This window comes from Sapajus apella, unplaced genomic scaffold (genome assembly GCF_009761245.1).
Source record: "Sapajus apella isolate SASKATOON/1434 unplaced genomic scaffold, GSC_monkey_1.0 scaffold12, whole genome shotgun sequence".
NCBI classification, from domain to species: Eukaryota; Metazoa; Chordata; class Mammalia; order Primates; family Cebidae; genus Sapajus; species Sapajus apella.
Genome location: NW_022436952.1, coordinates 37,685,653 through 37,710,729, shown reverse-complemented (window position 1 = coordinate 37,710,729; position 25,077 = coordinate 37,685,653). Strand labels below are relative to the sequence as shown.

Below are 25,077 nucleotides of genomic sequence, written 5' to 3'. Positions count from 1 at the left end.
AATTTGCAAACTGGAATGGGCATTAGAGAATCATACAGTCTTTCTTTCTCATTTTACAGGTAAAATTACTGATGTCTCATTTCGTGACTATAATTTCCTAAAGGTTGCAAAGCCGAATAGATTAGAGCTAGAACTAAATCTAGATCTTTTGTCTTCTTGGTAACTGATAATGACAGACTTATTCCATTGACTCCATGACATGGACGAATAAAAGCTGCTTAAGGCCAGGTGCGGCGGCTCACATGTTTAATCCCAGCACTTTGAAGGATAACTTGAGGTCAGGAGTTTAAGATCAGCCTGGCCAACATGGCGAAACCACGTCTCCACTGAAAATACAAAAATTAGCTGGGCATTGTTGTGGGCACCTGTAATCCCAACTACTCATGAAGCTGAGGGAGGAGAATTGTTTGAGTCCGGGAGGCAGAGGTTGCAGTTAGCTGAGATGGTGCCAGTGCACCCCAGCCTGGGCAACAGAGTAAAACTCCGTCCCAAAAAAGAAAAGAAAAAAATGAAAGCTGCTTAAGACTCTTTATGCTTTTGAACTGTGATCCTTGATAATCCTTGTTAATGGATAGTAACTTTGAAGTTAAAACATTTTATAATGTATTTTTGGCAATGGTATTGGTCCTAGCTGTTTTAGAAGACAGTTAGCATTTTTTGATTATATATATGAACCAGGCAGTACATATTAAACTATGCAACAGAGTCATTGCAAGTTAATGGGTTATTAATTTTTTACATGGGGATAAGATCTGAGAGATATCCACAGGCCAGTAAATAAGTGAGTGCCATAGTTGGAATTTCAACCTAAGGTTTTCTCAAATTTAAGATACCTCTCCATTTAAAAAAATCAAATGGAGGAAAAACAGATTCACTTCATGTTATACACTAAAATACTATCGTAAGAATTAACAAGTGCTTGGAAATTCAGCACTTTAATTTCTATTTTAATTTTTGAAAGATTAAGTATATATTATAATGCTAATTAGACAGATGATCTTACATATAAATAACTAATTTTCTTAGGTTATATGGACAGTATGTTTGCTATTGCAGAAAAATAAGTTTGAAAGTAAATTTGGGATAATTGATACTACATTATCCATATATTCCAGTTTTGTTTTATATTTAGGAGAACTATGCTGAAGTTTGGAAATGATATGAATACATCTTTATTTATTTATTTTGAATAAGTCTTTTTTTAAAAGTTTGGAGAGTAAGGTTGTTTTATATTTTCCTTTTTTGTTTTTACGTTAAGTATGGATATTCAGAAATCTTACATATGATGAAGAGGTTGCTTGCTAATTACAATAATTTTTAAAAACTATTGGTTCTGCCAATAAACAGAAAGTAAAATATGCCAACTATATGTTACAATGAACTAATGTTCTTTTTTTACTGCTGTTTTTCTTTTAGAAAATTGTTAGTGTATGTTTATTTGAATTCTGTAGTTTTTTTGTTCTCTAATTTGAATATTCATTGTCATTATCCCAATTTTGAGATTACTGCAGGATTTAATTATTTTTATTTCTCCTTCTCTGTCTTAAGAATTTTTCTTTTCTTTTTTATCATTTTAAACATAATCTAATGCGGGAAAGAAAAGTAATTTTCTCTATTCCCTAAACCTAGAGATATCAAAGCAGGAAATATCCTTCTGACAGAACCAGGCCAGGTGAAACTTGCTGACTTTGGATCTGCTTCCATGGCATCACCTGCCAATTCCTTTGTGGGAACACCATATTGGTAAGAATAGTTCTATCTGGTACTGATCCTCATAATTGAAATAAGCAATGTGTAGCTGTACTTTTTTCAGATGTCTTTTCCTGGAAATATAATACTATTTTAAACATTTTACTTTAAACATTATACTAAGTTTTAAATATAGATTTAGAATACTGCCCTTGTATCCCCCTATATTTCCTTTCTTTGTTTTTTTTTTTATTTTTTTGAGTCTCTCTCTGTAGCCAGGCTGGAGTGCAGTACCTTACTGTGCAACCTCCACCTCCTGGGTTCAAGCGATTCTCGTGCCTCAGCCTCCCGAGTAGCTGGGATTACAGGCATGTGCCACCACACCTGTCCAATTTTTCTATTTTCAGTAGAGATGGGGTTTCACCATGTTGGCCAGAATGGTCTCGATCTCCTGACCTCATGATCTGCCCGCCTCAGCCTCCCAAGGTGCTGGGATTACAGGCATGAGCCACTGTGCTCAGCCACATCTCCCTATGTTTTCATTTTGTCCTGGGCACATTTGCTTTTGTATTACTCTCTGTATCATATGTTGGATGTGAGAATGAAAAAAATTAAATAAAATTCAGTAGGGGCAGACATCTAAATTCTAATTTGTATGCTTTCTTTATATTTACTATGTATCACTGATCTTCAGTTTAAGAGTACTTAAAGACTAGTAGTTGATTTTGTCAAACATATATAAAAGTAGACTAAAGAATGATACCATCATTACATACTTAAATACCAGTCACCCAAACCAGCAACATTATCACATGGCCAATTCTGCTCTATATGCTTCCTTTTCATCCCTTGCCACCCAGAATTTTGAAACAAATCCCAGACATCATCTTATTTCTTCTATAAATAATTTATTATGTATTTATTAGCAAGTTTTAAGGAAATAATTTTTCAGATCTTTAACTTCCATATATGTCCTCTTTATATGTGCTGAGAGTGGTGACTTAGGCCCTTCTTTCCCACTTGGTCCTTTTTCTTGCTTTATAAAAGAAAGACTTCTCACCCATCCTGAATATTACAGTGATGCATTGTTCTGAGATATATATGCCTTAGAGGCACAGAAGAGAGAAATTTTTAGAATGTATACCATCTATGAGAAATATTGAAGGGTTGGGGCACAAACTCATGTGCCTCTCCAGTCATCTCTTCCTTTTTGTTATCAGTTATCTCTTTTATCTTTTCTCCCCTAATACTACTACTCATGCCACCCTTTCTTCTTCCTTTTTTTTTTTTTTTTTTTTTTTTGAAACAGATTTTTGCTGTTTCACCCAGGCTGGAGTGCAGTGTCATGGTCTCAGCTCACTGCAAACTCTGCCTCCAACTAATTTTTGTTATTTTTAGTGGAGACAGGAATTCACCTTGTTGGCCAGACTGGTCTCGAACTCCTGACCTCAAGTGATCTGCCCAGCTTGGCCTCCCAAAGTGCTGGGATTATAGTGCTGAGCCATCATGCCCAGCCCCTTTCTTATTTTTCTAGTGTAGAATATAGAACTGAGATGGCAGTCATGGAACATATTAACGTATTTCTTTGCAGCGAAAATTGAAATTGAAGCCGGGTACAGTGGCTCACACCTGTAATCCCAGCACTTTGGGAGGCAGAGGCGGACACCTGAGGTCAGGAGTTTGAGACCAGCCTGGCCAATATGGTAAAACCCCATCTCTATTAAAAACACAAAAATTAGCCAGATGTTAAATTAGGTAGTTGTGATGGCACATGCCTGTAGCCCCAGCTACTCAGGAGGCTGAAGCATGAGAATCGCTTGAACCTGGGAGGCGGAGGTTGCCGTGGCCCGAGATGGCACCAGTGCACTGCAGCCTGGGTAGCAGAATGAGACTCCATCTCAAAAAAGAAACAAGAAAATTGAAGTTGGACTTTTCCTGACAGGAAGTGATTCATATGTGTCTAATTGATAATGACCATGAAGTCTGGCTCTGCTGATTATGTTATAAGGCAGTGTTTTTTCTTTTCTTTTTTTTTGTTCCAATAGCTTTGTGAATATAGGTATTGTTTTTAATTAATTGAGTGAACTAATTCCACATCTCCAAGTTTTAAATATCTTTAAAGCATACATACAATATACAGTATTTGTATATCCTATCCATTATATCTTTTGCAGCCATTAAATACATAAAATGTAGATCTCAACCCCAAAATGTACAAGGGATACATAGTTTTTATCAATTCTGGGAGATAAATGAATTTTTAAAATTTGAAGACTACTGCTCTAGATGACCAGAAATTTCTTATGTAGAACCCTAGTCTAGATAAAGTACTCTTCCTTTACAAAAAAAGGGGGGCGTTTTCTGAGCTAATAAAAGTTCTTAGTGATTTCCCTTTTTAGAAATTGGTGATGAATATTTGCTATTAAAAAGGCAGCCAGGCACAGTGGCTCATGCCTGTAATACCAGCACTTTGAGACAGGTGAATTGCTTGAGCTCAGGAGTTTGAGACCAGTCTGGGCAACACGGTGAAACCCTGCTTCTACAAAAAGTACAAAAAATTAGCCAGACATGGTGGCATGTGCTTGTAGTCCCAGCTATTTGGGAGGCTGAAGTGAGAGAATCACCTGAGCCCAGGAGTTCGAGGTTGCAGTGAGTCATGATCATGCCACTGTACTCCAATGGAGTGGGCAATGGAGTGAGATCGTGTCTCCAGAAATAAAAATAAAAACACAAAAAATTTTAAAAGGCCCTGGGCTGGGCATGGTGCCTCACACCCGTAATCCAGCACTTTGAGAGACTAAAGAGGCAGGATCACTGAAGCCAGGAGATCAGTACTGACCTGGTCAGCGTAAAAAGACCAAAAAAAAAAAAAAAAAAAAAGTAAATATTAGCCAGGTATGGTGGCACACACCTGTAGTCCTAGCTGGTCAGGAGGCTGAGACAGGTGGATTGCCTGAGCTCAAAAGGTTGTGGCTGCAGTGAGCTATGATCATGCCACTATACTCCAGCCTGAGCAACAGAGTGAGACCTGTCTCAAAAAGAAAATTAACATAGAAAAGATAATTAAAAGGCCCTGGAAAGTCCTTCAATGAAAAATACAAAAAATACTTTTTTTTGAAAGAGTGTTAAGTAACTTTATTAGAAAGTCTGTCTAGTTAATCAGATAAACAAATGGATAACATTCTTGACAAGTAGGCATAGCATTCACATTATTTTCAAATACCAGAGAAAAATATTTATTTTAAATTTTAGATTTGGGCGGTACATGTGCAGTTTTGTTACGTCAATGTATTGCGTGATGCTGAAGTTTGAGTGTCAATTGAACTCTTTACCCAAATAGTGAATATAGTACCCACTAGGAAGTTCTTCATACCTTGTCCCGCTCCCTCCCTCTCCTCTTTTGGAGTCCACATGTCTGTTGTTCCTGTCTTTATGTCCATGTATACGCAGTGCTTAGCTCCCATTTATAAGCAAGAACATGTAGTATTTGATTTTCTGTTTCTGTGTTAATTCACTTAGGATAATGGCCTCCAGCTACATTCATGTTGCTGCAGAGGACATGATTTCATTTTTTTAATGGCTGTGTAGGATTCCATGATGTATATGTACCATGTTTTCTTTTTCTTTTTTTTTTGAGACAAGGTCTCACTTTGTCACCCAGGCTGGAGTGCAGTGGCATGATCTCAGCTCACTGCAGCCTCAACTTCCCGAATTGAAGCGATCATCCCCCCTTAGCCTCCTGAGTAGCTGAGACTACAGGCACACACCACCACCCTGGCTAATTTTTGTATTTTTTGTAGAGATGGGATTTTGCCATGTTTCCCAGGCTGTTCTTGAACTCCTGAGCTTGGGCAATCCACCTGCCTTGGCCTCCCAAAGTGTTAGGATTACAGGTATAAGCCATGGTGCCCAGGCTTTTACCATATTTTCTTTATCCAGTCAGTGTTGATGAGCACTAAGGTTGATTCTGTGTCTTTACTCTTGTGAATAGTGCTGTGATAAACATGAGTACAGGTGTTTTTTCAGTAGAACAATTTATTTTCCCTTGGGTATGTACCTAGTAATTGGGATTGCTGAGTCAAATGGTAATTCTATTTTTACTTACAGGTATTTGAGAAATCTCCAAAGTGCTTTCCATAGGAGCAGAACTAATTTACAATCCCACCAACAGTGTATGAGTGACTATCTCAGTGTGGTTTTGATTTGCTCTTCTCTGACGATTAGTGATACTGAGCATTTTTTCATGTCTGTTGGCCACTTGTATGTTTTCTTTTGAGAAGTATCTTGCTCATGCCCTTTGTCCACTTTTTCTTTTTTTTTTTTGAGACGGAGTCTCACTCTGTCACCCAGGCTAGAGTGCAGTGGCACGATCTTGGCTCACTGCAACCTCTGCCTCCCAGGTTCAAGCAATTCCTTTGCCTCAATCCCCGGCTGGGACTACAGGTGTGTGCCATCACACCTGGCTAATTTTTTTTATTTTTAGTAGAGACAGGGTTTCACCATATTGGCCAGGCTGGTCTGGAACTCTTGACCTTCTGATCCACCTGCCTCGGCCTTCCAGAGTGCTGGGATTACAGGCGTGAGCCATTGTGCCAGGCCCTTTGTCTACTTTTTAACTCCCTTAGAGATTTTGGATATTGGTCTTTTGTCAGATGCAGTTTGCAGATATTTTCTCCCACTCTGTAGGTTGTCTGTTTACTGTGTCGATAGATTGTTTTGCTGTGCAGAAGCCATTTAGCTTAGTTAGGTCCCATTTGTCTGTTTTTGGTTTTGTTGCAGAAAAACAGAAAAAGCATTTCTTTAACTTTACTTAGTGATTTCCCAAACTTCAACATCTTAAAAGAATTGTGAAACACCAATAGTTATTGACTACTGAAAGTTTACTTTATTTACATATTTGTTAATTTGTCTACAGTATGATTAGAACATGAGAGCTGGATACATACATATGTCTTACGCACATAAATGTGTACACTCACATACACAAACTGGGAGTACTTGGTAATAATCTTATTAAAGCAGTCAGCAACCGTTTTAAGTGTCTATCTATGTTTAACATGAAATACAAATGAAGTGTAAGGTAAAGTACCGTCGAGAATGTTAGACTTGGCCAGATGCAGTGGTGTATGCCTGTAATCCCAGAACTTTGGGAGTCTGAGGCGGGCAGATCACTTGAGGTCAGGAGTTTGAGACTAGCCTGGCCAACATGGTAAAGCCCCATCTCTACCAGGAAATACAAAAATTAACCAGGCATATTGGCCCACGCCTGTAGTCTCAGCTACTTGAGAGGCTGAGGTGGGAGAATCACTTGAACCTAGGAGGCAGAGGTTGCAGTGAGCTGAGATCAAGCCATTGTACTCCAGCCTGGTGACAGAGTGAGACCCTGTCTCAAAAAAAAAAAAAAAAATTTAAAATTTTAAAAAAGAATGTGGGACACTAGTTGAAGACATGAATTAGTGCTTAATTTACAAATAAGTTACCCATAAGACTGATAATTGTGTGATTGAGTTGTAAACTACCCTAGCCATTTTTATCATGGAACACCATTTTTATTTGAAAGAAAGACGCAAACTGTGATTATTCAGTCTTGGTTATTGTGGCAGGTAATTTTCTTTAATAAATGACATAAGCATGTAACTTCAAGGAAAACAACTGACAATATTTGTTGCCAATAGTAAAATTCAATCTTTCAAGCAAAAATTAGACTTTTTTTTTTGGAGAGAGTCTCACTCTGTCATCCAGGCTGGAGTGCAGTGGTGTGATCTCGGCTCACTGCAACCTCTGCCTCCCGGGTTCAAGTGATTCTCCTGCCTCAGCCTCCTGAGTAGCTGATTACAGGAGCACACCACCACACTCAGCTAATTTGTGTATTGTTAGTAGAGAATACAAAAATACAAAAATGGTTTCACCATGTTGGTCAGGCTAGTCTCAAACTCTTGACCTCTGATCTGCCCACCTCAGCCTCCCAAAATGATGGGATTACAGGCATGAGCCACCATGCCTGGCCAAAAATTAGACTTTTGTAATGAGATCCTGAGACCAAAATATTTGAGAACCATTGGCCTAAAGGATATGAATCAGTATTACAATCTGCAAACTTGAGCAGATGCAGAATATAATCCTGCCTTGGGAGCCTCCTTCTTTTGGGGTAGCTGTTACATGATAATGACAGATGGTGAGAATAAATCTCACACTATATATGCATTGCTAGATATTTACCTCACAACCTGTAACACATTTAGTTCCCATTATAAAAATTCTTACGTTCAGATATATTGGTTAGAATTCAAACCAGTGACCTCCATGTAGATAACCGTTACATTCTCAAAGAATAGTATACTTAAAAAAAAAAAAAAAAAAAAAACAACTTTAATTTAAGTGAACATTTTGTTCTAGGATGGCCCCAGAAGTAATTTTAGCCATGGATGAAGGACAATATGATGGCAAAGTAGATGTGTGGTCTCTTGGAATAACATGTATTGAACTAGGTAAGCATTGTTCTTCATTACTATGGATTAAGTTTTGATCAATGTTTTACCTCAATTTCTGTACCAATGTATAAAAATTATAGATTTTTATCTTTTATGTCACTTTATAAGGTGGGCAATACATTTATTAAGGTTTTCACTTTGGTTATTTGATAATTTTTATATATATTAGGGTTAAGTATATTATATTTGCTCTGTTAGGTATATTTGCTCTGTTCCATTATATCTAAAATAATTTTCCACTGTGGTTTTAATTTTGAGGAACCTATGTCTGACATTAATGAGTATTTGTTAAACACCTAGAATATGTTTGTGATTACCAGATTTACCATCTATGGAAGCTCTATAAAGCATTCATAATTAGCTGGAGTAGTTATTACTTTTTTTTTTTTTTTTTTTTTTACTTTGAATTAGGGATGAAATTAGATGTCAGACTGCATATCTTTTTTTTTTTTTTTTACAGTTTTTTTTTTTTTTTTTTTTTTTTTTTTAAGATGGTAAGGCTGACTTTATTCAACAGGGGCCATGATGATAGGTATATGGATCACTGTAGCAGGGTCTTGCAGTAAGGGAGAGAGATTGGACTCAATTTCCTGTAGCAGTTTGATTTTATGCACATATTTGGTTCAGTTGCTCATAAATGGAACTGTGCTAAAAACAGTGGACCATCATAACTTATGTGAGCCAGTAAACTGTCACTGTAATTGAAGATGCTGCCCATCTTCTTGCTCTGGATTTCCCAGTGGAAGTCTACCAGTCCAATAGTCTTTTCCTTTTTATCTTCTTATAAAATTATTGCATTAAACTTTATTTATTTATTTACTTTTGAGACAGGGTCTTGTTTTGTTGCCCAGGCTAGAGTGCAGCCGTGCAATCTCAGCTTACTCTAACCTCTGCTTCCTGTGATCAAGCAATCCTTCCACTTCAGCCTCCTACGTTGCTGGGACTACAGGTGCATACCACCATGCCAGACTAATTTTTTGTATTTTTAGCAGAGACAGGATTTCGCCATGTTGCTCACTCAGGCTGGTCTCGAACTCCTGGGCTCAAGCTATCCTCCTGCCTTGGCCTCCCACAGTGGGGGGATTTCAAGCATGAGCCATAGCACTGCCTAAACCCTTCTAAAAGGAGTAACCAAGGATGGAAAATAATACTTTAAAAGTAAAATCCATTGGTAATTTTGATTAATTATTATCTACCTGAGTTTGTCAGTAGTTATCTAAAACAAATAGGGAAAATGAGGTAAAATAAAGGTATAATCTTGCTTATGTTATGATTTCTTTTATAACCAGACTACCTTGCGGTCCAGTTTTTTTCCTAAAATGTAATCTTAGTATTTTCAGTTTTGTTGGAATTCCTATGTTAGCTACTGCCTTCAAGCTCTATATCCTCCTTTTTGTTTTGTAGTTTAACAGCATCAACAAACAGATTTGGAGATTACCATAATGTCATTCTCATGATTTCTTTGTCTTAATTTGAAGTTGGCAAAACTATTTCTTCCATTTGAAAGTACCTTTAAGTGTCTTAAACTCTAATCTCTATTCTTTTATCTATGATTCTTTTTCCTACCTAGAGATCCTAATTAATTTCTTAAGAAGCCTAGATATACATGTAGAGAAACTGGTTAATGTACTCCTTGCTCAAGGGGTCCTTTTACATTCTTAATGCTGGCTGGTGCATATATGTGCCGCTCAGTGATAGTGAAATTGCATTAATGGACCTGTTAGATTTCACGGATACATTTTAAGATTTATTTGATTAGACGATATTTGTTAGCTCATTGTTCCGCTTAGAACAAAATCTACCTAAACTCTAGTTTCCGTGAAATGACTTCTTATTTCTAGCTTCTTTTTATTCTAGTTCATAAAACAGAGTTCCTTCACAAAAGAAGTTTTTATATTTATAATAAAGCAACTTTAGATGTGACTGCCTTTAAATAATTTTATGTGGGTGAAATATTTGAAAGAATATTTTAGAATTTTAGACATTTATTTGGTATCTTTGCTTTTATAATCTTTCATAATAACTGTAAACATTTTACTTATAAATGTTTTGAATATTTTGAAGTGCTAAGTCTGATTATGGTTCTAATTGAAAGATCTAAAGTAGCACTATATTTTAAGCCTGATTATGGCTCTAGACGAAAGATCTAAAGTAGCAAAGGCCAGGAAAACTTTCTGCAGTGAAAGAAGTTGTTCTGTATCTGTGGCTTTTCAGCTAAGGGACTGAATTTTCTAAGGTTTCATTTAAATACATTAGCATTTAAATAGTCCCATGTGGCTAGTTAGCTACCCTGTTAGATAACACAGGTCTAGAGGTATGATTTTCTTTTCTTTCTTTCTTTTCTTTTCTCTTCTCTTCTCTTTTCTTTTCTTTTTTTTTTTTTTTTTTTTTTTGGAAACACCCCGTTATATCACCCAGGCTGGAGTGCAGTGGCACAATCTTGTCTCACTGCAGTTTCCACCTCCCAGGTTCAAGGTATTCTCCTGCCTCAGCCTCCCGAGTAGCTGAAACTACAGGCGTCAGCCACCATGCCCAGTTAATTTTTGCATTTTTAGTAGAGATGGGGTTTCACCATGTTGGCCAGGCTGGTCTCGAACTACTGACCTGAGGTGATCCACCCACCTCCGCCTCCCAAAGTGCTGGGATTACAGATGTGTGGTACGATTTTCAATACAAATTAGATTCAGTCTTGGGACACATATTTATTATAATATGCTTTTCTACTTTGGAAGAGTTAAGGATAGCAAATTAAAGCAAACTATTTTGTTACAGTATAGGTAAGAGAAAAAATTTACATCAATTATACTGTTATTGGTCTTGATAAACGTAGTTGTGAATAGATATGACTCTTTCATGCTTTAGTGTCACAAAGGTTGAAATTACTTGGTTATGTCTTAATACCAAGAAATCTTATAATGCATAACTTTTTATGAGTGGGTTTCTATGTTTCTTTATAGTTAATCTGATGAAGATTCTTTGTTGTTCAAGCTGCATGATTATATAATCATCTTTATAAAAATATTAATTTACCATTTTTAATTAAATGTCTAGGATGTGAAATTGTAGAAATACGAAAGGAGTGAAAAGAAAATAAATTATCCATCATTCTACTCTCAGCTGGGTACAGTGGCTTACGTTTGTAATCCTAGCACTTTGGGAGGCCAAGGTGGAAGGATTGCTTAAAGCCAGGAGTTTGAGACCAGCCTGGGCAGCACAGCAAGACCTTGTCTCTATCAAAACCAAGAACAATTAGCTGGGCATGGTAACCTCACACCTGTAGTCCCAGCTACTCAGGAGACTGAGGTGAGAGGATGCCCTTTAGCCCAGGAGTTTGAGGCTGCAGTGAGCTATGTTTATGCAACTATACCTCAGCCTGGGTGACAGAGTGAGACCCTTTCTAAAAAAACAAATTAATTAAATTAAAATAATACAGGAAAGAAAAGGACACAAAGTCCTTCTTCTCATTGAGAGGAATAAATGAAAATAGTAACATTTTAACCCATTTAACCTTTTGATGATCACTCTTCTGTATAAGTATATATAATTTGAACTGTTTCTCTGGAAATTTTATTATTGGACATTGCTTCTGAGGTTTACTTTCTAGACCATTCATGTTTTCTATCTCAGTTTCATCTAATTTCCTCTTGAGTTTTGGAGGTATTAATTTTACAGAGGCAATCCAAATTATTGGCAGACACATTTTAGAAATGTGCACAAGTTAATGAGGAATAGTACCTCTAACTTAAAATAAATTTAGTTTAAAGTTTAGTGGTGGCTCATGCATCTAATCCTAACACTTTAAAGGAGGCCAAGATGGGAAGATCACTTGAGCCTGGGAGTTGGAGACCCACCTGGGTAACATGGAAAAACCCCGTCTCTACAAAAAATAAAAAAAAATAGTTGGGTGTGGTGGCATGCACCTGTAGTCCCAGCTGTTTGGGGGGTTGAGGTGAGAAGATCACTTGAGCCAAAGGGGTCAAGGTTGCAGTGAGCTAAGATCGCTCCAGTGCACTCCAGCCCAGGTGACAAGGCGAGACCTTATCTCAAAAAAAGAAAAAAGTTTAGTAGTAGCTTATAAAAATTTGAGATAGAAAATATTTGGCCAGGTGCAGTGGCTCATACCTGTAATCCCAGCACTTTGGGAGGCCAAGGCGGGTGAATCACTTGCAGTCAGGAGTTTTATACCAGCCTGGCCAACTTGGTGAAACCTCATCTATATTAAAACTGCAAAAATTAGCCGAGTGTGGTGGTGCATCCCTGTATTCCTAGCTACTTCGGAAGCTGAGACAGGAGAATCTCTTGGACCTGAGAGCTAGAGGTTGCAGTGAGCTGAGATCACACCACTGCATTCTGGTCTGGGTGACAGATTGACACTCTGTCTCAAGCAAAAAAATGTTATTTGAATTTATGAGAGTCTAACAGATTGAAAATTTGGTGAATCTCTTCTGTGATTTTTAGCTAAGTTTAATGTTCTTTGATAAAATTGAGAGATTTCTAATTTAATCCTGAATGACAAAATTAAAAAGATATGTTCTGGTTTGATATATTGATGGCATATCTTTTAAAAGACTTAGTGACCAAGAGGTTGTTCACACTGTAGGGTGAAATGGAATGGGGATTCAGAATTTGAATAGGGAAAGGAGGGCATCTTCTTAAGAGGAGAGAAGATGGTTACAAAGATAGGATGTTGGTTGGTTACATAGGAGGAATTTATCAAATAGGAAAATATATTGAGGGCCGGGTGTGGTGGCTCATGCTATAATCCCAGCACTTTGGGAGGCTGAGATGGGCAGATCACCTGAGGTCAGGAGTTTGAGACCAGCCTGGTCAACATGGTGAAACACTGTCTCTATTAAAAAAAAATTGGCCAGGCATGGTGGCGAATGCCTGTAGTCCCAGCTCAGGAGGCTGAGGCAGGAGAATTGCTTGAACCTGGGAGGTGCAGGTTGCAGTGAGCCGAGATTGTGCCACTGCACTCCAGCCTGGGCAACAGAGCAAGACTCTGTCTCAGAATAAATAAATAAATAAATAAGTATAAATAAGTATGTATGTATGTATGTTTGTGTGTATTATATACACATAAACATACATATATATATAAAGGATAATGAGAGCAGGGTTTCTCATTGTCAGAGAAGGACTTTACAAATATGCAAGAAGAAAGCTAGAATAAACACTATGGTGTTGGATTCGAATTTGAGATACTGTAGTGAATTTATTGTTTTTAAATAAAAATATTTATATCATGTATTTGTACACACAGGTGTATAAATTATATACCTGTATATATTCCCAACTCTGTTCATTGAGTATGTCTGAGAGCAGTGACACCCAAGTAGCAGTAAGCACACCTAGCACAACAGCCCTTTGGAGAAATCATTGATCCAGGGTCTGGGCTAGGGAAAGTACAAAATGAGGCTAGGACATCTGAGTGTACCAGAAAGCAAGAAAGTAACCAAGGAATAATGGGGTGTGTCCAAAAGACACAAGCCAGCTTAAAAAGGTTTCTACTGCTCAAATATGAGACAATTTGAACATCAAAATAAATGATAAATTATAACTTATTAAATAAAATCTAAATCTATGACTCTATACAATAAATAAATAAAATAATAAAATTGAAAGTTTTATGAGAAGCAGAATATTGATGTAGATTCAGAGTACTGTCTTACAAAATACTTAATAATTACAAAGGAGAAAAGAAAAACTTTATCATGAAGAAGACTGGCAGACATGGGCCTTAAGTGATCAAAGTGAATGCCATCAGTAACAGAACTTCTCAAAGTCATGTGACACCTCATAGGATGCAGTAAGCAAATTATAGCATTACCACTGTGATATTGCTGCCAAAAGTGTTTAGCCTAACTCTAATAATAGGAAATGTCAGAAAAACTCAAACTGAGGGACATTCTAGAGCCCCATATGTCTCAGTATCTTGAGAGAACTGGTTCCAGAACCCCCACAGATTACAAAAAGTGCAGATGCTTAAGGCTCATATAAAATGGTGTAGTTTCTGCATGTAACCTGTACATATCCTCCCAAATACTTTAAATAATATCTGGATTACTTATCATACCTAATACAATATAAATGCCATGTAAGTAGTTGTCTTAAAAATTTTTATTTTTATTGTTATATTGTTATTTTTATTTTATTTTTTTTTTTGAGACGGAGTTTCGCTCTTGTTACCCAGGCTGGAGTGTAATGGCGCGATCTCGGCTCACCGCAACCTCCGCCTCCTGGGTTCAGGCAATTCTCCTGCCTCAGCCTCCTGAGTCGCTGGGATTACAAGCACGCGCCACCATGCCCAGCTAATTTTTTGTATTTTTAGTAGAGACGGGGTTTCACCATGTTGACCCGGATGGTCTCGATCTCTTGACCTCGTGATCCACCCGCCTCAGCCTCCCAAAGTGCTGGGATTTCAGGCTTGAGCCACCGCGCCCGGCCCATATTGTTATTTTTATTATTTTTTCCCCAAGCATTTTCAGTCTGTGGTTGAAATATTTCTATTGGTTGTTTCAGTCTGTGGATGCAGAACCCACAGATTCAGAAGAGCGACTGCACTTCAATTTGTCAAAGTCATGACTTCAATTTTTACCTTAAGAAACTAAAAATGGCCATACTGCCCAAAGTAATTTATAGATTCAATGCTATCCCCATCAAGCTACCTATGACCCTCTTCACAGAACTGGAAAAAACCACCTTAAACTTCATATGGAACCAAAAGAGAGCCCACATAGCCAGACAATCCTAAGCAAAAATAACATGGCTGGAGGCATCATGCTACCTGACTTCAAACTGTACTACAAGGCTACAGTAATCAAAACAGCATGGTACTGGTACCAAAATGGAGATTTAGACCAATGGAACAGAACAGAGGCCTCAGAGGCAACGCCACACATCTACAACCATCTGATCTTTGACAAACCTGACAAAAACAAGCAACGGGGAAAGGATTCCCTGTTTAATAAATGGTGTTGGGATAACTGAGTAGCCATGTGCAGAAAACAGAAACTGAACCCTTTCCTGACACCTTACACTAAAATTAACTCCAGATGGATTAAAGACTTAAACATTAGACCTAACACCATAAAAACCCTAAAAGAAAACCTAGGCAAAACCATTCAGGACGTAGGCATAGGCAAGGACTTCATGACCAAAACACCAAAAGCAACAGCAACAAAAGCCAAAATAGATAAATGGGATCTAATTAAACTCCAGAGCTTCTGTACAGCAAAAGAAACAATCATTAGGAGTGAACCGGCAACCAACAGAATAGGGAAAAAAAAATTTGCAATTTACCTCTCTGACAAAGAGCTAATATCCAGAATCTACAAAGAGTGAAAACAGATTTACAGGAAATAAAACCCATTCAAAAGTGGGCAAAGGACATGAACACTTCTCAAAAGAAGACATATATGAGGCCAACAAACATGAAAAAATGCTTATCATCACTGGTCATTAGGGAGATGCAAATCAAAACCATATTGAGATACCATCTCATACCAGTTAGAATGGAGATCATTAAAAAATCTGGAGACAACAGATGCTAGAGAGGATGTGAAGAAATAGGAACATTTTTACACTGTTGGTGGGAGTATAAATTAGTTCAACCATTGTGGAAGATAGTGTGGTGATTCCTCAAGAACCTAAAAATAGAAATTCCTGTTTGACCCAGCAATCCCATTACTGGGTACATATCCAAAGGATTATAAATTGTTCTGTTATAAAGACACATGCACACATATGTTCATTATGGCACTGGTTACAATAGCAGAGACCTGGAACCAACCCAAATGCCCATCGATGATAGACTAGACAAGGAAAATGTGGCACATATACACTGGAATACTATGCAGCCATAAAAAACGACGAGTTTGTGTCCTTTTTAGGGACATGGATGAATCTGGAAACCATCATTCTCAGGAAAATGACACAAGAACAGAAATTCAAACACCACATGTTCTCACTCATGGTCGAGTGTTGAACAATGAGAACACATGGACACAGGGAGGGGAGCATCACACACTGGGGTCTGTTGGGGGGATTAGGGGAGGGACAGCAGTGGGTAGGGAGGTTGAGGAGGGATACCATGGGGAGAAATGTCAGATACAGGTGACGGGGGGATGGAGGCAGCAAACCACATTGCCATGTATGTACCTATGCAACAATCCTGCATGATCTGCACATGTACCCCAGAATCTAAAGTACAATAAAAAAAATATATATATATATATATAAACTAAACAAAGAGTAAAGTCAACACAAAATAAGCAGAAGGTAGAGGATAATAAAGATCAAAGCAGAAATCAGTTGAATAGAAAACTGAGAAACAATAGAGAAAATCAATGAAACCAAAAACTGGGAATCTTAGATCAAAAAAATTGTTAAACCTCTAGCCAAACTAATCACAAAAAAAAAAGAGAGAAGACACAAATTTCCAATATCAGGAGTAAGAGATGATAATCACTACAGATTTTACAGACATTAAAAGAGTAATGGGGAAATATGAACAATTTTATGTCAATAAGTTTGACCACTTGGATACAGCGAACACATTCCTTGAAGATTGCCAGTGCTCAAAGCTCACTATTGCTACTCAGGATATTACTAGGACACATGAATGAAAGTTGAACATAGTTTGGGGATTAGATGATAGTTATGTATCACTATTAAATGGCCTGATCTAATGGATGTACTGTGGTTCCTTAGGAAAATGTTCTTCTTTATAGGAAATACACACTCAAGTATATATTAAGGATGGTGAGACATCAGGTTAGCAATTTATTTTCAATTGATTCACCTGAAAAAGTTTTTTGAGGTGGGGTGGGGGTGGTGACTGATGCCTATAATCTTAGCACTTTGGGAGACCAAGTTGGGAGGATTGCTTGAGCTCAAGAGTTCAAGACTATCTTGGGCAACATGGTGAAACCCCACCTCTACAGAAAATACAAAAATTAATTGGGCATGGTGGTGCACACCTGTGGTCCCAGCTACTTGGGAGTCTGAGGTGGGAGGATTGCTTGAGCACAGGAGGTCAAAGCTGCAGTGAGCTGAGATTGTGCCACTGCACTGCAGCCTGGGTGACAGAGTAAGACCCTGTCTCAGAAAAAAAAAGAAAAAGAAAAAAAGCTCTTTGAACTCTACTTGCAGTTTTTTGGGTAAGTTTAAGACTGTTTCAAAATAAAATCATTTTTTAAAAAAAGTTGTGACCAGTACTTAAGTACCCCGGCACATATTTTAACAGGAATGTTTCTTTTACAGCGGAAAGGAAGCCTCCTTTATTTAATATGAATGCAATGAGTGCCTTATATCACATAGCCCAAAATGAATCCCCTACACTACAGTCTAATGAATGGTGAGTATTGTTAAGATATATTGCTCAATATTGAATAAATGAAATGCTTTTTTGTAATCTGTTATCAAAATGATATAATTTCAATTAGGTAAAATGTATCACCTTATAATATATTAAAATAGGCTATTTTATCCTTTTAAATATTATATATATCCTTTGTCATGTCTCCATTTCATAGCATATGTATAACAGTTCAGAAAAGGATGAATGATGTCACATGAATGCGGAAAATATTCATTTTCATAAGAATTTATATTTCACTTTTCCTTATCTAGCATTTGATAAATTCTAGGGGAATGTTGAGCATATTTAATAAATACTTTGTAATTCACAGATATATAAATTAGGGGTACTAAATTATTTAAAGATTACATAATTATGGCATATTGATATGAGTCTTTGCCACTTAAGAAGGTGCCATATGCGCGGTGGCTCACGCCTGTAATCCCAGCACTTTGGGAGGCTGAGGCGGGTGGATCACGAGGTCAAGCGATCGAGACCATCCTGGTCAACATGGTGAAACCCCGTCTCTACTAAAAATACAAAACATTAGCTGGGCATGGTGGTGCGTGCCTGTAATCCCAGCTACTGAGGAGGTTGAGGCAGGAGAATTGCCTGAACCCAGGAGGCGGAGGTTGTGGTGAGCCGAGATCGCGCCATTGCACTCCAGCCTGGGTAACAAGAGCGAAACTCCGTTTAAAAAAAAAAAAAGAATGTGCCATATGGCTGGGCGCAGTGGCTCATGCCTATAATCCCAGCACTTTTGGAGGCTGAGGCGGGTGGATCACAAGGTCAAGAGATTGAGACCATCCTGGTCAACATGGTGAAACCCCGTCTCTACTAAAAATACAAAAATTAGCTGGGCATGGTGGTGCATGCCTGTAGTCCTAGCTACGTAGGAGGCTGAGGCAGGAGAATTGCTTGAACCCAGGAGGCGGAGGTTGCGGTGAGCAGAGTTCGCACCATTGCACTCCAGCCTGGGTAACGAGCTAAACTCCGCCTCAAAAAAAAAAAGAAAAGAATATGCCATATAACTCTACTAAACAAATACATAATGCTAAAATTCTGTGCCAAAAGACTGTTTTCTCTATAACTCTACTTTGTGTTTAGAATTATACAGAACGAATCTTTTGACACTGAGTTTAGTGTTATGGTATGCTTTAGTACATTTTGCACTGCTATAACAGAATATCAGAGGCCAGGTAATTTGTAAAGAACAGATATTTATTTCTCACTTTATGGAGGCTGGGAAGTCCGGGATGAAGGCACTGGCAGATTAGGCCCTGGTCCTCCTGCTTCCAAGATGGTGCCTTTAACTCTGCATCCTTTGGAGGGGAGAAGCATTGTGTCCTCACATGGCAAAGAGCAGGAGAGAGAGAGAACCCTCTCCTGCAAGTCCTTTTTATAGCAGCATTAACCCATTCATGACCTGAACAATTCCCATTAGGCCCCACCTCCCAACACTGTTGCATTGGAGATTAAGTTTCAGTATTAGTTTTGGAGAAAACAAAAACATTGAAACCATATCTGTTACATACAAGTAATAAATAGATTGAACACAGACTGTGTTTGAGACTTGGGGATTTATAAAAGAATTTTTGCCTACAAGGAACTTAAAATCTTATTTGAATATTAGAGACAAACATTGACGGAGTAATTATTTACTGCCTTACTCATTGAACTCTTGTCAATAACACTATATAATAATGTGTTACAGACTTCTAATGTTTTTAAAAATACCTTTTTTTTTTTGGAGACTGAGTTTTGCTCATGTGCAGTGGTGCAATCTTGCCTCACTATAACCTCTGCCTCCCGAGTTCAAGTGATTTTCCTACCTCAGCCTCCCAAGTAGCTGGGATTACAGGAGCGCTCAACGACACCTGGCTAATTTTGTATTTTTAGTAGAGAAGGGGTTTTCTCCATGTTAGTCAGGCTGATCTCCAACTCCTGACCTCTGGTAATCCACCCGCCTCAGCTCCCAAAGTTCTGGGATTACAGGTGTGAACCACCGCATCTGGCTCTTAAAAATATCTTTTTTTTTTTTTGAGACGGAGTTTCACTCATGTTACCCAGGCTGGAGTGCAATGGCGCAATCTCGGCTCACCGCAACCTCCGCCTCCTGGGTTCAGGCAATTCTCCTGCCTCAGCCTCCTGAGTAGCTGGGATTACAGGCACGCGCCACCATGCCCAGCTAATTTTTTGTATTTTTAGTAGAGACGGGGTTTCACCATGTTGACCAGGATGGTCTCAATCTCTTGACCTCGTGATCCACCCGCCTTGGCCTCCCAAAGTGCTGGGATTACAGGCTTGAGCCATCGCGCCCGGCTCTTAGAAATATCTTAATTGGTTTTCTAGGTTTAATGGAAGTCTTATCCATTTGCTCAGGGGCACCAAATACTCAGGTATAAAAATGCTCTCTCCAGAGCAGATAGAGTGATATTCTGAAACATGCTATATAGAAGACGATCCAAGGGGCAAATAAGAAAGAGCTTATTATAAGAAAGCTTTTTTTTTTTTTTTTTTTAAAGATGGGGTTTCACCATGATGGCCAGGCTGGTCTTGAACTCCTGACCTCAGGTGATCCACCCACCTTGGCCTCTCAAAGTGCTAGGATTACAGGTGTGAGCCACAGCGCCAGGCCAAGAAAGCTTATTATAAGAGGTCTTATAATAAGAAAGAGCTTATTATAAGAAAGGCTTAGCAAAAAGGAAAAGAAAAGGGAAATGGAAAGGAATGGAATGTTATCTTGGATTTGAATGCAAAAATAAAAAGTAGATAGGCTTCCCTCATTCTGCCTCAATGTGGTATGTGTTGTGATATGTAAATATATAGGAGCAGGATTTTAAAGTTATCTGTGTGAGTTTATCTTTGGAAAATGGTAACCATTCATTGGTTGCTTTCCATTGATTTTCATAGACTTATATGAAACTATATAGTCTCTGCTTTTTTTTAAGAATTCCCTTTCCATTCCCCCTCCCACCAGTCGGCACTTGCCATGATTTGTGGATGTATTTTTAAAGGAAATAGCAATATGTTCACTTGATACTTTCCTTTACAATAGGTCTGATTATTTTCGAAACTTTGTAGATTCTTGCCTCCAGAAAATCCCTCAAGATCGTCCTACATCAGAGGAACTTTTAAAGGTCAGTTCTATTATAGTTTATTTTATTTTAAGACAGGGTCTCACTTTGTCACCCAGGCTGGTGTGCAGCGGCACAATCACGACTCCTGCAGCCTTGACCACCAGGCTCAAGCGATCCTCCCACCTCGGCCTCCCAAGTAGCTGGGACTACAGACACTCACCACTCTACCTGGCTAATTTTTGTGTTTGTGGTAGAAACAGGGTTTTGCCACATTGCCAAAGCTGGTATCGAACTCCTGGGCTCACATGATCCACCTGCCTCAGCCTCTCAGTGCTGGGATTATAGGCGTGAGCCACCAGTTCTATTATACTTTAAATTTGTTCTTATCCCTAAGAAATGATTGTAAAGAATGTATTTTATTATGATTCTGAATTAGGATTAAGTAACTCTACTAGTTTTTACTGAAATACTTGTTTTTTTATACTGTTGTTTCTGGGAACTTTTCTTAGGTACTAAATTTTTTTTTCTTTTTTTATAGATACTAAATTTTTTAATTTTTTTTTCAAATTGATTAGCTGCTGTTACCGTGTCTAAATATATAGCCAAGTATTCAAATAGCCAAATACTTACATGTGCAAGAATATGTTCATGAGTTATAAATTTGAATTCATGTGGAATAGTGTCTTATTTCAAAGTTGATAAAACATAGTTGAACTTTTTGCTTGATTTGTTTTGTTTTGTTTTGTTTTGTTTTGAGACAGAGTCTCGCTTTGTCGCCCAGGCTGGAGTGCAGTGGTGCAATCTCAGCTCACTGCAACCTCCGATTCCCTGGTTCAAGCGATTCTCCTGCCTTAGCCTCCCGAATAGTTGAGACTACAGGTGCCTGCCACCATGCCCGGCTAATTTTTGTATTTTTAGTAGACACGGGGTTTCACCATATTGGCCAGGCTGGTCTCAAACTCCTAACCTTGTGATCTGCCCACCTTAGGCCTCCCAAAATGCTGGGATTATAGGTGTGAGTCACCATGCCCAGGCTTTTGCTTAATTTTTAGATCTGCCACACTTAATATATTGATCTGTCTAATATTAATATAATATGAAAGAAAGATATATAACATGAATGTATTTACATTACATGTGGGAGAAGAGGAGCTTGGAAATAATACTACTGTTTCCTTATTTGGAAATATATTTTTCTAACTTGGCAATGAAATATTTTTAAAATATGTGCGTTCTATTCAGTTTTCAGCAGACTTGGTTAACTAATTTAAATACATGATTTGTGTATGCTTTCTGGTCTTAAAAAATATTTCATTTGAGGGTTGTCTTATTAATAGCAATAGTAATATTACTGACTTTATTATAGTTCTTAAAATATTTACGTTAGACAATGATAAGTAGGATTTGGCTCTATCTTTTTGGGACCCCAAGGAATCTTTTTAATCTTTTACTATAAGATTTAAGTAAACTGGCTTGGCAAGGTGGCTCACACCTGTTATCTCAGCACTTTGGGAGGCTGAGGTACAGGTGGATCACAAGGTTAGGAGTTGGAGACCGAGACCAACCTGGCCAAGATGGTGAAACCTCATCTCTACTAAAAATACAAAAATTAGCTCGGCGTAGTGGCATGCACCTGTAATCTCAGCTACTGAGGAGGCTAAGGAAGAAGAATCGCTTGAACTGGAGGCAGAGGTTGCAGTGAGCCGAGGTCGTGCCACTGCACTCCAGCCTGGGTGACAGAGTGAGACTCCATCTCAAAAAAAAAAAAAAGAAAGAAAAAAAGAAAAAGATTAAGTAAACTATATTTACACTAATGTCTTAGAATTTCAAACAAGTTCAGTTTATTTCACTGACACATCAGTTAAAGCCACAAATTAATTTGAAAGGATCACATATATATTCAGTAGTATTATTTGCACCCACAGTGTATAGAAAAGCCATGCAAAATTTCAGTAACGGTTGAGAAATCCCAGGCAGTAAGCTTACTCGTCATTTAAGAAATGAAAGCCTGAATAAATAGGCACTCATAGTAGCTAGCAGAAGCGTTAATATAGCTAGGAATTATGTTGGTTAAAAAAAAATAAGCAGCCGGCCACAGTGGCTCACACCTGTAATCCCAGCATTTTGGGAGGCTGATGTGGGCGGGTCACAAGGTCAGGAGTTCAAAACCAGCCTGGCCAACATGGTGAAACCCTGTCTCTACTTAAAAAAAAAAAAAAAAGCCAGGCATGGTGGTACGTGCTTGTAGTCCCAGCTCCTTAGGAGGCAGAGGTTGCAGTAAGCCAAGATCGTGCCACTGCACTCCAGCCTGGGTGACAGAGTAAGACTCTGTCTCAAAAAAAAAAAAAACAGCAAAATCTAACAAACAGTGAAACTTAGAAATATAAGGTTTTATGTTTTGGATAAGACAATATTATAAATAGTAGATCAGGCACGGTGGCCCATGCCTATAACCCCAACTCTTTGGGAGGCTGAGATGGGTGGATCGCTTGAGGTCAGCAGTTTGAGATCAGCCTAGACAACATGACGAAACCCTATCTGTACTAAAAATACAACAATTAGCGGAGTGTGGTGGTGTACACCTGTAGTCCCAACTACTTAGGAGGCTGAGGCACGAAAATCGCTCGAACCCTTGGAAGCGGAGGTTGCAGTGAGCCAAGATAGCGCCACTGCACTCCAGCCTGGGCGATAGAATGAGATTCTGTCTCCAAAAAAAAAAAAAAAAAAGGAAAGAAAGAGGAAGACAATATTGTAAATAGTGGTATGCACCAAACTAAGGAAAAAGGAAGAATGTGACTGGCTTCTTACGTTCACCAAATATAAGGAAAAGAAGCCTTTCTAAGTCAGGTAGTAGTAACCCAGCCCACTGGTATTTGGTGATTAGATCCTAAGTCTGCATATATTAATAGTATTCATTTGCCTGGCCCCTAGCATGTATTATCACAGCCCTATTTGAAATGATAGGAAATATTTGTAATGAGCTTCTTATCTTTTGGCCTAATTACATTTCTGTTGCAGTCCATCATAAAGAAAAAAAAAGAAAAAAAATTAATAAAAAATTTTTAATGTATGAAGCTATTTATCATGTAATTAAAAATTGGAAATAGCTGCCCCAAATTAGAGTAATGTTTAAATAATTTGGTTTAAATAATGTTTAAATAATATTTCATCAAACATTTGATGAAATATTCTACAGGCATTATGTTTATAAGTTTTAAATAATAATTATTAATTTTTTGTTTCGGAGACAGAGTCTTGCTCTGTCACCCAGGCTGGAGTGGAGTTACATGATCTCAGCTCACTGCAACCTCCACCTCCTGGGTTCAAGTGATTCTCATGCCTCGGCCTTCTGAGTAGCTGAGATTACAGGCCTACACCTCCACGCCCTGCTAATTTTTTATATTTTTAGGGTTTCACTATGTTGGCCAGGTTGGTCTTGAACTCCTGACCTCAAGTGATCTGCCTGCCTTGGTCTCCCAAGTGCTGTGATTACAGGTATGAGCCACTGCACCCAGCTAAAATAATAATAGTTATGACTGTGAAAATGGAATAAAATATTGTATGGAGGCTGGGCGCAGTGGTTCATGCCTGTAATCCCAGTGCTTTGGAAGGCCAACCTGGGAGGGTCAATTGAGGCCAGGAGTTCAAGACCACCCTGGGCAACATAGCAAGACCCTGTCTCTACCACCCCCACCAAAAGAAGAAATATTAGCTGGAAATGGTGGTGCATACCTGTAGTCATAGCTGCTTGAGAGGCTTGAGGTGGGAGGATTGCTTGAGTCCAGAAGTTTAAGGTTACAGTGGGCTGTGATGCATAGTTAACAACTCTTTGCATAAAGAAGAAATAAATTTTGAGCTACAAAGAAGGTAAAAGTTGTCTAAGAATTCAAAGATATCTCATGGAACTCAAGGGATGGCAGAATATGTCTTTCTGGAATATACATGCTAACTATGTATCTACAAAACAAATTTTATACATAGAAAATTTCTGAAAAGAAATATGTTACAGTGTAATAGTGATCATCATAATGGTCGAATTGTTTTTTCTACTTTTTGTATTTGATAAGGTTAAATTATATTAAATGCTAGGTTATAAAAAGCAGTAATAATTTAATGGCTTTTAATCCCTGTTAGTATTTTATGAAGAATATGATTCATGCAGCATATAAAGGAACCCATAATACCTAAGTTCATCTTTCATAATTCACCATCACTAAATACATTCCTGTTGAAACCTAATATGACTTAGAACTGAACATGTTTTTTGTATGAAATCCTCAGTTCTTAGAATATGTAGACCTTGAAAGCTTTGATTGGGCTTAATTCTTAGTGTTTAGACCCTTCAATTTATTTTATTATTATTATTATTTTTTTTTTTTTTTTGAGATATAGCCCAGGCTGGAGTGCATGCAGTGGCGTGGTCTCGGCTCACTGTAACCTCTGCTTCGCAGGTCCC

At 38.1% G+C, this 25,077-nt stretch overlaps 1 protein-coding gene across 1 annotated transcript in view; it reads left to right on the top strand.

The window, feature by feature from the left end:
- Positions 1-25,077, top strand: part of TAOK1 (TAO kinase 1) — a 178,512-nt gene that overhangs the window by 97,011 nt on the left and 56,424 nt on the right. The window contains exons 7-10 of the mRNA XM_032279350.1: positions 1,630-1,743; positions 8,086-8,177; positions 17,445-17,538; positions 20,600-20,681. Of these exons, the coding sequence (XP_032135241.1) occupies positions 1,630-1,743; positions 8,086-8,177; positions 17,445-17,538; positions 20,600-20,681 (382 nt within the window). The remainder of the gene's footprint in view (positions 1-1,629; positions 1,744-8,085; positions 8,178-17,444; positions 17,539-20,599; positions 20,682-25,077) is intronic.